Consider the following 12,768-nt stretch of genomic DNA (forward strand, 5'->3'; position numbering starts at 1 on the left):
ACTAATCTCCTAGTCCCTACTCTGGAAGATTTTTTTTGTTTTTAATGCGTGTTTGTCTGCTTGTCTGTATGTATACCATGTGCATGCAGTGCCCAAAGAATCTAGAAGAGGTTGTCATATCTTTCAGAGCTGGACTAATAGACAGTTGTGAACCCTGCAGTGTGGGTGCTGGAAACCAGACTTGGAGTCTCTGCCCGCACAGCAACTGTTCTTAAATGCTGAGCTATCTCTCTAGCTAGCCCCCTGCCCTAGAGTTTTTAAAAGTAATTTCCAGATCTGTCATTTCATAACCATTCTTTTTTGTACTCCAAGTGGGTGTACTGCCACACCCTGAGCTCTTAAGACATTCTTTTTTGTTGTTGTTGTTGTTTGTTTTTTGTTTTTTGAGACAGGGCTTCGCTGTAGCTTTGGAGCCTGGCCTGGAACTAGCTCTTGTAGACCAGGCTGGTCTCGAACTCATGGAGATCCACCTGCCTCTGCCTCCCAAGTGCTGGGATTAAAGGGGTGCGCTACCACCGCCCGGCTCTCTTAAGACATTCTTGAGAGTGAAAATGACTAAGTCCTTTGGCTAATAATAATGGAGCTTTTAAAAAGATTTTTAACTACTGAGCAGTGGTGGCCCATACCTTTAATTCTATCACTCAGGTGGCAAAAGCAGGCAGATTTCTTGTGAGTTCGAGGCTAGCCTGGCCTACAGAGTGAGTTCCAAGACAGCCATGGCTACACAGAGAAACTCTGTTGGGTGGTGCCTTTAATCCCAGCACTTGTTAGGCAGAGGCAGGCAGATCTCTCTGAGTTCAAGGACAACCTGGTTCCAGCCAGGGCTACACAGAGAAATTTGTCTTGAAAAAGAAAACAAAAACAAATTTTTTTAATTATCATTTATTTATTAAATAATTATGCATTAAATTCTGTGCTTAAATATTTTATATTTGATGCTAACAAATAATATCATGACATAGGTGCTGTCATTCTTTCCACTTTATAGAGTAAGAGACTAATGGCCTGGACTGAGTAACTTGTCTAAGGTTCTATAGCTAGGAAATAATGCAGTTTGGGTTCCAGCGCAAGGTGAGCTGAGCCCAGCCCAGTGACCCAGTCACTCCTCTCTCTGCTGTCTACTCCAGGCCTGTTACTGGTTATAGCTCAGAAGAGTTGCTGCCCATTCCAAAGCACCTACCTCTTGTCATATTTACCTGTACGTAGCACGCTTTGCTCTTCTTCTCATAGTGCTGGAGCCGCAACTAACATCTGTGTCTATGGGTACAGGAAGGACAGTAAAAAGGGCAGAGCTGGGTGGAGTAGTGTGATGGTGGGGGGATGAGGGGAAACAGGCTCTTCTGAACTCACCTGCCGCTGTTCTTCATTGTAATTTCCCATCTTTTCACTTACTTTACTGAAGAAGAATATAAAGTAGGCAAGGTGAAGCCGGGCGGTGGTGGCACACACTTTTACTCCCAGCACTCAGGAGGCAGAGACAGGCGGATCTCTGTAAGTTCGAGGCCAGCCTGGTCTACAAGAGCAAGTTTCAGGACAGGCACCAAAGCTACAGAGAACCTGTCTCGAAAAACAAACAAATAAAACAAACAGAAAGGTAGGCAGGATGTGATCCCTTTCTCCCTGGACCCTGAGCCTCGAATGGCAGAACCGCAGGTGGCCTGGTGACCTTTGCTGTGCTTGTGTCACCTCTTGGTAGGAGAGAAGGCCACCATCTGGTTCTCAGCTTGGAATTCCTCTTGGAAGACCTCTGCACACACCCGCAGTGCCCTGGTCTCCTGTGACTTTCATGTGAGCGTGTGTGCTTATTTCCGAGGCAACCCTTAAAAGGACACCAGCTCAGAGATCATGAATCTTTTTATTTCCTCCTTTATCGCCCTTTGTCTACTCGCTTTTATGTTCCATCCATGTGTCTTCTGTTGGTTTTTGCTCACCTTGGAATTGTGAGTTGAATCAGAGACCAGGAGTAACAGTAGATCGAGAGCAAGGCCAAGTGAGCTTCAGCGTTCACAGCCGTCTCTGGATTAATCTTGAGAGGATCATGTATTTGCATATTTGGGCCAGATGCTGTATAAGGAGGCACGCAGTCTTAGTTTTATCTGTGCTGCTGTGATGAAATGCCCTGACAAGCAGCGGAAGGTTTATTTGAGTCCGTAGTTCAGGCTGTGGGACTTGAAACAGCTTGTCCCAGCATACCCGCACAGCACACCCGCACAGCACACCCGCACAGCACCTAACACTCCTGCCTATGCTCAGCTCACCTTTCCCTTCAGACAGTCTAACACCAAAGCCCGGCAGTTGCACTACTCGCGTTTAGGCTGAATCACGTAGTAACCCCACCCCCACCACAGACGTGCCCCTGGACAGCTGTCTAGACAGTTCCTCACGGAGCCCCTTTCTCAGTCGGCGTTAGAATGTGCTGAGTTGGCAATTGAAACTACCACACTTACATACTTGAGACTTGTGACAGCAGAGTCACTTAGGAATTAACTGGTGGTGAAGAAAGGAAAGTCTGGGATCTGGTCTGATTGTTCCGTTTCTGATAAATAACCTCACTCTGGGCTCTCTGAAGTGACAAGAGGACGGGTTGGCTTGCTCGTTGCTTGTTTTAGTTATTAACATGTCATGAGTGTGAGCTGTGTAGTATTCATTCTCCGTCATTAAGATCGGTGTAACTTAGTTAGCACAGATGGGTAGAAACAATTGTGAAGATAGATTAGATTCCCGTGCCTGAAGTGTAGTGGAGGGAGAGGACCACACTGGCTCCCGGCCGGAATTCCTTTCTGAAGCTGGTGGTCTTGGCAGCAGGGCCTCTCCTGTCTCTTTAAGTGAAGAGATGGTGTTAGGAGGGTGCAGTAGAAGCTGAGAATGGGATAAAGGAGTGCACAGAGGCCTGACCCGATGCAGGGACAAATGCGAGTCAGAAGCCAGGGCTTTCAGTAGTTAGTGAAATACTCTTGTCCATCCAGTAACTCTGCATTGTGCTTCGGTGTCTGTGTGACATGGTTTTCACTTTTGTTTATTTAGTACCTCAACATGCTAAGGACTTGTGAGGGCTACAATGAAATCATCTTCCCACACTGTGCCTGTGACTCCAGGAGGAAGGGGCACGTTATCACAGCCATCAGCATCACGCACTTTAAGCTTCATGCCTGCACTGAAGAAGGACAACTGGAGGTAGGAGTTTCCCTGGGGCTGGGCCAGGAGCTCTGTGATACTTCTGTGTTTTAGATTCTTTTTGTGGAACAAATGAAATCAAAACTGTGCTGATAATCAGTGAATCCATATTGATCCTTATTTCACTGACTCCTTACACCAAATGATTTATCTTGATTATTGTATGGTGTTGTGCGTGTGTGTGCGCGTGCGTGCATGTGAGTGTGCGTGTTGTGTGTGTGCATGCACACACATGCATGTCATGGTGCATTTGTGGAGGTTTTAAGATGACTTTGTAGAGTCTTTTTCTCTTTTTCCACCTTTGTCCGGGTTCTGGGGCTCAAACTCAGGTCACCTTGTCCAGCAAGCACTTAGCTACTGAGCCACCGTCCCAGCCTCAGTTTCTCTTGTCCCAGCCTTTCCCTGAAGCACTGGTGTTTCTCTGTCAGAATCCCTTTGCCTCAGCTAGTCTGTAGCCCTTACTCTGGTGTTCTTGGCTGTCTAGAACCAGGTAATAGCATTTGAATGGGATGAAATGCAGCGATGGGACACGGATGAAGAAGGGATGGCCTTCTGTTTTGAATATGCACGAGGAGAGAAGAAGCCTCGATGGGTTAAAATCTTCACACCATATGTGAGTGGGAGATGGGGGCACAGGGGGATAGAGTGGACTTTAAATAAATCCTAGTGGGAACTAAAGGGAAAATCGCATGAATCTGGGGCTCTAGGAAGCAGTGAAGTTATGATCTCAGAGAACACTTTCTCTCCATTGTCTTGCTATAGTTATTGTTTGTTGTTTTTTTTGTTTGTTTGTTTGTGACAAGATCTCACTATGAAGCCATGGTTGGCCTGGGACTTGCTAATGTAGACCAGGCTGGCTTTGAGCTCAAATCTATGAGTGCTGGGATTAAAGATGAATGCCATCACAGCCTGGTTTCTCTGGAGTATTTCTATAGCCCTGAACACATGCTTTTATTCCTTTGTTGATAGCCATAAGATCAAAAGGACTAGTTTGATGTTTAGTCCAGCTGGGATTGTGAAATTTGCAGCCATATGTCATAGTCACCACTAGGAGGAGCTAGAGAACAATAGATTGCCAGGTCTGTGTTTATGGTTCACAGCAGGATTTTTTTATGTCCTGGGTGGGTTTGGAAGGTGGGGTGATAGAACTGAAGTTCAAAGACGTGGTCTTGGGAAGTCACTGAGTATTGCTTCCTTTTTTTTTTCCAGTTCAATTACATGCATGAATGCTTTGAGAGGGTGTTCTGCGAGCTCAAGTGGAGAAAAGAGGTAATTGTAAAGAATTCTTGAATTAATTTTCTCATCTTCTTATTTAAAATTTATAGGTCCATGACCAAATACCGGGACCCTCACCTCCATTTCTGTCTTTCTAGGAATATTAGTTAGAGACTGATTGTCCCATGTGAGCCAGGACATTCTCCCAGCAAGGCTGGCCTCTGGATGGTGAATGGGCTATGCACAAAGCCCTGCTTCTCCCCTTGTGTAGGGGTGGACACTGGCTGCAGGCTCTCCCACCTCTCATGGCTTCATGGACCCTCTTCTGCCTGTTTGTTTGATTTTTATTGTTGTTGTTGTTGTTTTAATCAAATAACCCTCCATGCTGTTCCTGACCCAGGAGAGCACCTGCCCTGAGTTTTAGCCGTCTGCCTGGATAAGTCACAGTAGGGTCTTTCTTCACTAACCAAGAACATACATGTGGGGGAAATTTATTGCACTGTTGTTTATAGCATCCGTGCTGGAGCAGAATTTAGAAGACTCTGTCTAAATACTCAGCTACTTAAGTTCTCAGAGAAAATCAGGAAATCAAAAAGTCCAGTCAGTCATGTGGAAGTTGATGTTCTTGCTATAGTAGAAAGAACACTGGGCTCTGAAAGTCACCTGGGATTTCTCCTGCTTCTTCGGTCAGTGATTTTGGGCAAAGCAACTTCCTTAGATCTGAATTGTGTCTTGTAAAACAGGAAGACTGGGCCAGGTGGTGGTAGTGAGCGAGTTCTCTGTGCTCAAGGAGGCTGTGGTTCTGGACGGGAAGCTGGTCAAGCTGTCCCTCAGACTTGCTGCTCCAGCTCTGTCTGAGGCTTGTCTCCATATCGTAGGCCACGCTGCTCCTCAATAACTCTTCTTTTTTTTTCCTTTCAGAATATTTTCCAGATGGCGAGGTCACAGCAGAGGGATGTGGCCACCTAGCCTTTCCTCATCCCATCCCCTCTCCTTGCCCTCATCCTCTTGGCCCTCTTGTCTCCCATGTCAGACAGTAACCATTAACACAAAAGAAGAAAAAAAGGTCGTTATATCCCAAAGTCCTAAGCTAAATATTAATAACTCCCTGTGAACTTCACGTCTCTGGAACTGAGCTGGTAGAGAACAGCAGGTTGATAGTGCCAGAAGTCCACTGAGATCAGACAGAAGTAAGTCCAACCAACTCGCCAAAGGCACCCTTGTCGTTTCCCCAGGCCTCGCACCAACAGACTCTCCTGTACTATATTTTTAAAACTGGAACTATGAACTCCATCCGTTTGCACTGTTCAAACATATATATGTATGTATGTAAAAAATTATATATACGCAAATTACCTGCACGTATATACATATATATTTCTTTTTAAATTTCCTATTGATGGCAGTACCTTTTTTAGCTTGTGTTTTTACACACCTTTCACTGAATTCATGACCTCTCTCTTGCTCTCTTTATTTTGAAACAAACTTTAAAAAGGAAAAAAAAATTACAGGGAAAATACCTCTCCTCATGCAGGACTCAGAAAGTTTACAACCTGCTTGGTTCCCCCCTTTTTTTGTGTTGAGTACAGTTTCTGGCTATTGGTTTGCCATAGAGTCCGAGGAGCAAGGAATGTATGTCTTTATCTTCAAGAGGGTGCTGAGGAGGAGAAAGGCTGTTTCTCAAGAGCAACTAGACTGCAGGTCTATAGGGAGTCTAAAGACCTATGGTCTCCATTCCAAGTCATTGTGACTGACTAGTCCATTCTGCATCTCCTTCCTGTTTCTTTCGGGCCTTTTATATGCTTCCTTTCAACTGGTCCAAAACAGCGGTGAGGGTAGTGTCAGGGAGCTGTCACCATAGGGAACTTTCTTCTGCGACAGGGACAGTATTGGGAACATACGGAGGGAAGGAAGGAAGCAGTGCCTCATATTTCTAAGGGTTCACCTCCTCCGCTCCTGTCTAGTAACCACCTTTATTTTACACCCTCATGACTGACTTAAACAGTGTGTGGAGAGGAAGTGACCTGGGTAAACTTAGAGTCTGGGTCTCTGTCAGCCAAATCATAGCCCTGTTCATGCCAGCTCAGGGCCAGGGAAAAGTGGAAATATGCTTGATTTCAGTTGGTCTCCACTCTTTAAAGAGTTCTTCATCTGGGGCTGGAATTGGCCTCAGTGGGCAGAGTGCTGGCTTAGTGTGCACAAAGCCCTGGGTCCCACCCCAGCACCACAGAAATCTGGGTGTGGAGGTGCACACCTGTAATCTCAGCACTTAGTCAGAAGTTCAAGCCCATCCTGAGTTCAGGGTTATCCTTGATTCCTTGAGACCCTGTCTCAGAAGTAGAAGAGGTCCTTGTCTGTCCTTGCATTTGGACGTCCTAGGACCTAAGAACTACATTAGGGGCACAGGCCAGGACTGGCACTAGGGTAATATTCCCAGACCTTAAGTTCCTGCTTCCCCACTTTACCTTCCAAATAGAAGCCTCTATAGGCTGGCATCCTGGGCTTTATACAGCTAGAAGGCAGCCAGAATTGGGTGGTGTTGGCAGTGTTGGGTTTGGTTTAAAGCTTCATACCGCTTTCATACTGGTTTTGCAGATTACTAGGAGACCACTTTTCTGTCTGTATTATTCTGGCAGCCACTTGTCCCAGGAAGGTGTGAACCTTTTAGGACAGCCTATTCCTTCTCTCTGCAAATGTGGGACCACAAAGTGTAAAATATAAAAATGGTGAGTGTTTAAAGTTGGAGAGGGTGGTACTTGATCTGAAGGCTTTGATCCAGGATCAACTCTTCCTTCTGGCTTTAATCCTGAGTCTGAGTACCTTAAAAGTAGATGCATTGATTTCTACTTCAAGGTACTTTAGAGGTCATCTTTGTTCAAACTGTAAAAATAGCAACAGTGTGTTCCTGTTCCCTCAGTTAGAGAGGCATGAAGGAGTCTACTCATCAGCCTTCTAGAGAAGAGACAGGGCTTTTTGGAGGTCTCGAAGTATGAGCCCCAGAGGTGTTGGCCTGTTAACAGAATCTGTGTAGGAGCAGCCAACTTGAGGTGCAGCAAGGAGATGGGAAGGGGGAGACCCAGAGGGCTCAGAGTGGGGCTCCAGTCATGAAGGCAGAGGCCTCCACGGCTAGAGACCCACAGCGTCCAGCCCTTTTGCATGAAGCAGTATTAGGTGTAACTCTCCTCCATCTGCTCATTTTCCCTGCACTTTCTTTCTTCAGTCCCCACTATGTTTTGTAGTCCTGGCTTCTGCCCAGGGTGGCTTCTGTCTCCCAGTCTTCTTTTGCAGTTTGTCTCGGAGAAAGGGAATCCGCCTCCCCATCTTCACCCCAGCAGGATCTTCCTGGTCTCCCATTGTCTCCTCCATGTTGAGTTTCTGTGAGACAAAAATTCAAAAGATTTTTATGGACCCTGAGAAGCCTGACCCTGTAGGAAGCTTTGTTTGGGTAGTGCTCTGAGCTTGCTGCTCTTCGTATTTTTATCCTGGTCCCCATTTTCCTGCCCTCCCCATGCTGAGGCCTAAGCTCAGCACAGCTACAGATACATTAGTGCTCAGGGCAGCTCCGAGGCCTGGACAGAGCTCTCAGGGAGGAACGAGATAAATATTCCAGCATCCTCTTGCCTGGCCCATTTAGTTTTATCCTTTAGTTACCTGGGCCAGTAGCTTTGAGTTACCCCTTTTATAGCTCCAACCCCAATGCTTGGAGCAGCAAAGTAGGGCACCGATAAGAGGGGACACCTCTTTCATCTCAGAATTTCCAGCTTAAAGGGCCAGCTCCTAGAAAGCCATTTTCTTAAAGGGACCTACATGCATATGAGTTGACCTGAAGTCTCCTGGACTGGAGGGTCTCCCTGTCTCCTGTCCATTAATCTGTCTGGGGATGGCCTCAGCACATGGCCGCTCCTTTGCCAGTTCCGTGGGTTACTTTAACTTTGTTTTGGAGGAGGGAGAGTGTGGCTGAATACGCAGAACTAGTGGGAGGGAGAATGCTTCCTTAGCCCCCACTGTGGTTTCCTCTTAATCTAACCTGAGTGCATCTGCCAGGCTCCCTCTACATAGACAGCAGCAGCTTGTTCAGCAGTAACTGAGGTGTATGGAAACTGGGCTCTAGGAAGGAACAAGACTCTGGTAGGAGCACCTGGCCAGCTGCTAAACAAACATGGGTGCCAACTTGATATCAGCCCCCTTCAAGCCAGTGAGCTGGGCTTCAGTTTTTTCCCAGGCCATGCATCCTTTTAATTTATTTGAGAGAAACTCTTAATTGTATTTTCACTGCAGTATCTTGTATTTTTATTTGTGATCTATGAAATGTGAAGAGAAAATGCAGAGACCACACTGGCTCCAGTGTTTCTCCAGCCCCTGCTCTAGAGCTAACCACTCTAAGATTGTTTGGTAATGTCACTTAGTGTAATTAATTGTAACATATTCTTTTAAATAAATTGATTTATTGATGAAACAATTCTTTGGTTTCCTAGACTACAAATCCTTTGGGTTATGTGGGAAGAACTAAGGAGGGGCCTTTGAGAGTTTGGTTGGAACGACTAGTCTGAAAATGAGAGGGAACATCTGACTGGTTTTCCCAGGTGAGGCAGGGAATAGAGGCAGGAAGGGACACTTTTCCCAGTGGCTCCCTCAGAAATCCCACCTGCTTCCTCAGCTCTCAGTTTGTACCTGTGACTATTCACAGACCCCTTCACCAAGCACAAAGAAAACCTGGCAGAGCCTCTGGGCAATAGTATTATGCCCCACCTCGCCCGCATATGTGGATCTCATTTATAAGTAAACAAACATTTTAAGATCACCCCTAGTGAATGCCTAGGCAGCACCAGGTCTGGGGGCTGCGTCCACTCCTCTGATCCTGAGGATAAGGGTGGTCCTGCTCTCCTTGCTCTGAGAGAGAGCCCAGGTACCAGGCCACCTCCTACTCAGAAGAGAACCTGCTCCTTAAAAAGCTCAGCATTTGTAATGGGTCAGATATCTGTTTTGTGAATCTTTGTTTCTTCGTTATTTTCATAGCCTTTACCACTTGCTTTTCTTCCTTAGATGACCCTAAGGACAAGGACCAAGTTTGATATTTGGATTTGGGGAGAGATGATATTCACAGTCTCATTCACCCAGCCACCAGCGTCTAGTATTTGGAATCTTACACCACTAGACATTAAAAAAATTTTTTTTTATTTAATTAGGAGAGATCCATAGAAAGGTAGAATTATAGAATTAGAATTATAGCGGTTAAAGCCAGCTCCATTAAGAAATACCATGTGTATGGGACGTTGTGTGAGAAACTACAGTAGATATAGACATGGTCATAGCCTTAAGAGGAGACAGGACAGCCCCATGATGCACAGTGGAAGATTTCAGTGCTATGAGCGTTCCAGTTAAAGGCCCAGACATAGTGGCGCATGTCTATAACCTCAGGACTCAGGAAACAGGAGGGTTAGGAATGCAAGACCAGCCTCAGCTACACAGCAAGTTCATGACCAGCCCGGGACACATAAGACCCTGTCTCAAAATCGAGGGAAGGACCAAGATGGTTCAGTAAAGATGCTTGCTGCCAAGCCTGACAACCTGAGTTCAATCCGTGTCCCACATGGGGAAAGAGAAAACATGATTTCCACGAGTGATTCTGTGCGTACACATGAGCTGTATTGCATGCACATATGCAATAAATATAATAAATATTAGGACTTAAAGATGAAGGCAAACGGAAATCTTAATGTATTTAATGTGAATTATTTAACATGAGTAGAATTTCATCAAGCAGGTCTCAAACAGTATTGGGCTGTTATGCATAAGACACTGCAGCAATGGAAGATGAAGAAACCTGGGGTAAGAAAGACCAGACTTGTCCAGAGCACAGTGAGAATACTGTTTCAGCGGAACAGAGGGTATGTACAAGAATGCAGTAGGAGGTAAGGGTTCCCCCAGCCCGTTTTTACATTGTGTGTATGTCTGTGTGCACGCACGCGTGCGTGTTGACATGCACAAATCACAGTACAAGTGTGGGAGGTCAGAGGGCAATTTGTGGCAGGTGATTCTCCTTCCACTGTACAGAAGACAGGATCAATTAGGAGACTGTTATAATTATTCTATTAAGAAGCAGACACAATGATAACTGAAAGGAAGGAATAGATACAAGGAAAAATTGTAGAAATGAAATCTTTCATGGTGTAATAACATTGAATTTATAAGATAGGAGAGTGTGACTAGAGACGCAAGAGTTGAGCCAGGCCAGGCAGGGACACCTGCAATGCCCGCTCTTGGGAAGGAAAGGAAGGAAGGAGGATTAGGAATTCAAGAGTATCTTTGGCTACATAGCAAGTTCAAGATCATGACTACATGAGCTCCCATCTCAGAAAATCAAGTGGCCTAGAGAGATGCCTCGTTGGTTAAGGGCACTGTCTGTTCTTCAGAGGACTCAGGTTCAGTTCCCAGGACATGGAGACTCACAACTGGAACTCTAGTTCCAGGCTATCCAGTCCTCTTTGGTTTCTTTGGGCACCCAGAAGACGTGGTGCACAGATACACATGTGAGCATTCACATAAAAACCTTACAGTCAGGCAAGGTGGCACATGCCTCTAATCTAGCATGCAGGAGAACAAAGAAAGGTCTGTTCCCTGAGTTCAAGGCCAGCCTGGTGTATAGAGCATGCTTCAGGCCAGCCAGGGCTACACAGACAAACACCCTGTCTTGAAAAACCAAAAATCATTCAGTAAATTTCTAAAAACAACCACAAAAAGCCCTGGCCTGTGAAGGGAGTGTGTTTTAGTATCAGACTATTGAGATTTGGGCACAGGTGGGAAATCCAGTGTAGATGTCTAGGAGTCATTTACAGGTGTTTTATGTGTGTCGTGTGAGTTGGGATTAGCTGAAGTCACAGGCAGTTGGGAGCTATTCTGTGGGTGCTGGGACTCTGCAAGCACACTAAACACTTTGAGCTACCAAGCCTTGTTTACTAAATAGCTTCTAGTGTTCAGGGCACCTGTTTAGGGCAGTAGGACTGTAGCAATGAAGAAGGCATATGAAAGTCACTCAGCAAACCTTAGTGAACTGGAGTTGACGCTGCCCTTGGAGAACAGGTTGTATATAGATGAGCAGGTCGGGGAATGGAGACAGAGGAGCACCCTGCAGACTTCTGTAGTGGGGCAGTGGGTATGGACAGTAATGATAGTAGTGGGGCCACCTAGACCTGAGTGACCCAGCTGGGGCTTCGTTGTTGGTCTGACTAGAAGGTGTGGGAGACGCAGAGTGCAGTGGCCCATGCCTGCAGTCTCAGGACTTGAGGGGCTAAGGAGGGAAAACCGAGTCTGAGGCCACCCTGTCTCAACCACCCCTCCCAAAAATGGGGGGGAAAGAAATGGAAAGGTTGTAATCCAGACTTGGACATGAGTGGGTAAGTGTGGTAATGTTTACCAACAGGAAAAGTAAGGGAAAAGGTAGGCCAAAATGAGTGCAGGAGAAAAGTAAGGGGTACGTGGCAGGAACTCTTTATTGAAAGGAGAGAGGATGCAGTCCTTTGGATGGAAATTGGAGCACTAGACAGTGAGCCATGTGGTCGTACACATATGTGACCCCGTAACTGGAAAGTGGAGACGAGGAGCAGGAGTTGAAGTTCATTCTTTGACTATGCCATGATCTGGAGACCATTCTAAGTTATATGTCATTCAGTGGTCCACCAAGATGACTCAGTGGTCATTCAGTCCCCCAGGACCCACATCGTGAAAAGAGAGAATCAGCTTTTCCCAAAAATTGTCCTCTACCCACCACGTGCCTTGGCGCATGCTTGTCTGCATGAATGTATGTGCACATTGAATAGTAAATGCCTAAAAATAGAGGCTGAGCCCGGTGGGGGTGGGGTGCATGCCATTAATCCCAGCACTAGGAGGCAGCCTGGTCTTCAGAGAGCTCCAGGACAGCCACAGCTACACAGAGAAACCCTGTCTTGAAAAACCAAAATAAATAAATTTTAAAAATAGAGGCTGAAAGGTGAGAAAGCAAAGCTTTTCTAGAACCAAGACATTGGGTCAGACCTCTTCAGATTCTCCTTGAAGGGAAGCTTGGCCTTGAGGCCCAAGAAGTAAAATGCTTACTCAAAAAGACCACGACTTTTAAATCAGCAAGGACCAACATCAGGTAGGGACAGCTCACGTGTGTGTCTACATTTCCCAGCTTTGCATTATAAAAAGGGAGGAGGAGAATTTGAACTCATCCAGGGCTTTTCTCCTGCTGTGCCCTTGTCAGCCTTAGTTTCCCTACCAGGGTATTTTCCTCAGTGTTGGGTTTTTGGTTCTGCAGTTAAAAGGACGTCTGTCTCATCTGTTAATGTGCCACCTACACTCTTCTGCCTCAGCAAGTTATTAGAAAGGGCACAGTAGGCA

The 12,768-nt window shown here is 46.0% G+C and overlaps 1 protein-coding gene across 2 annotated transcripts in view; it reads left to right on the top strand.

Annotated features, from left to right (window-relative positions):
• Snx27 (sorting nexin 27) overlaps nucleotides 1-8,848 on the top strand; it is an 83,066-nt gene extending 74,218 nt beyond the window's left edge. The window contains exons 9-12 of one of the 2 annotated variants that reach the window (XM_085678010.2): nucleotides 3,025-3,174; nucleotides 3,659-3,787; nucleotides 4,384-4,443; nucleotides 4,548-8,848. In XM_085678010.2, the coding sequence (XP_085534136.1) occupies nucleotides 3,025-3,174; nucleotides 3,659-3,787; nucleotides 4,384-4,443; nucleotides 4,548-4,556 (348 nt within the window). In that variant the 3' untranslated portion in view covers nucleotides 4,557-8,848. The remainder of the gene's footprint in view (nucleotides 1-3,024; nucleotides 3,175-3,658; nucleotides 3,788-4,383; nucleotides 4,444-4,547) is intronic. The other variant, XM_048427927.3, reaches the window with a different exon arrangement.
• The last annotated feature ends 3,920 nt before the right edge of the window (nucleotides 8,849-12,768 follow it).

This window comes from Myodes glareolus, chromosome 17 (genome assembly GCF_982192425.1).
Source record: "Myodes glareolus chromosome 17, mMyoGla1.1, whole genome shotgun sequence".
Lineage (NCBI taxonomy): Eukaryota > Metazoa > Chordata > Mammalia > Rodentia > Cricetidae > Myodes > Myodes glareolus.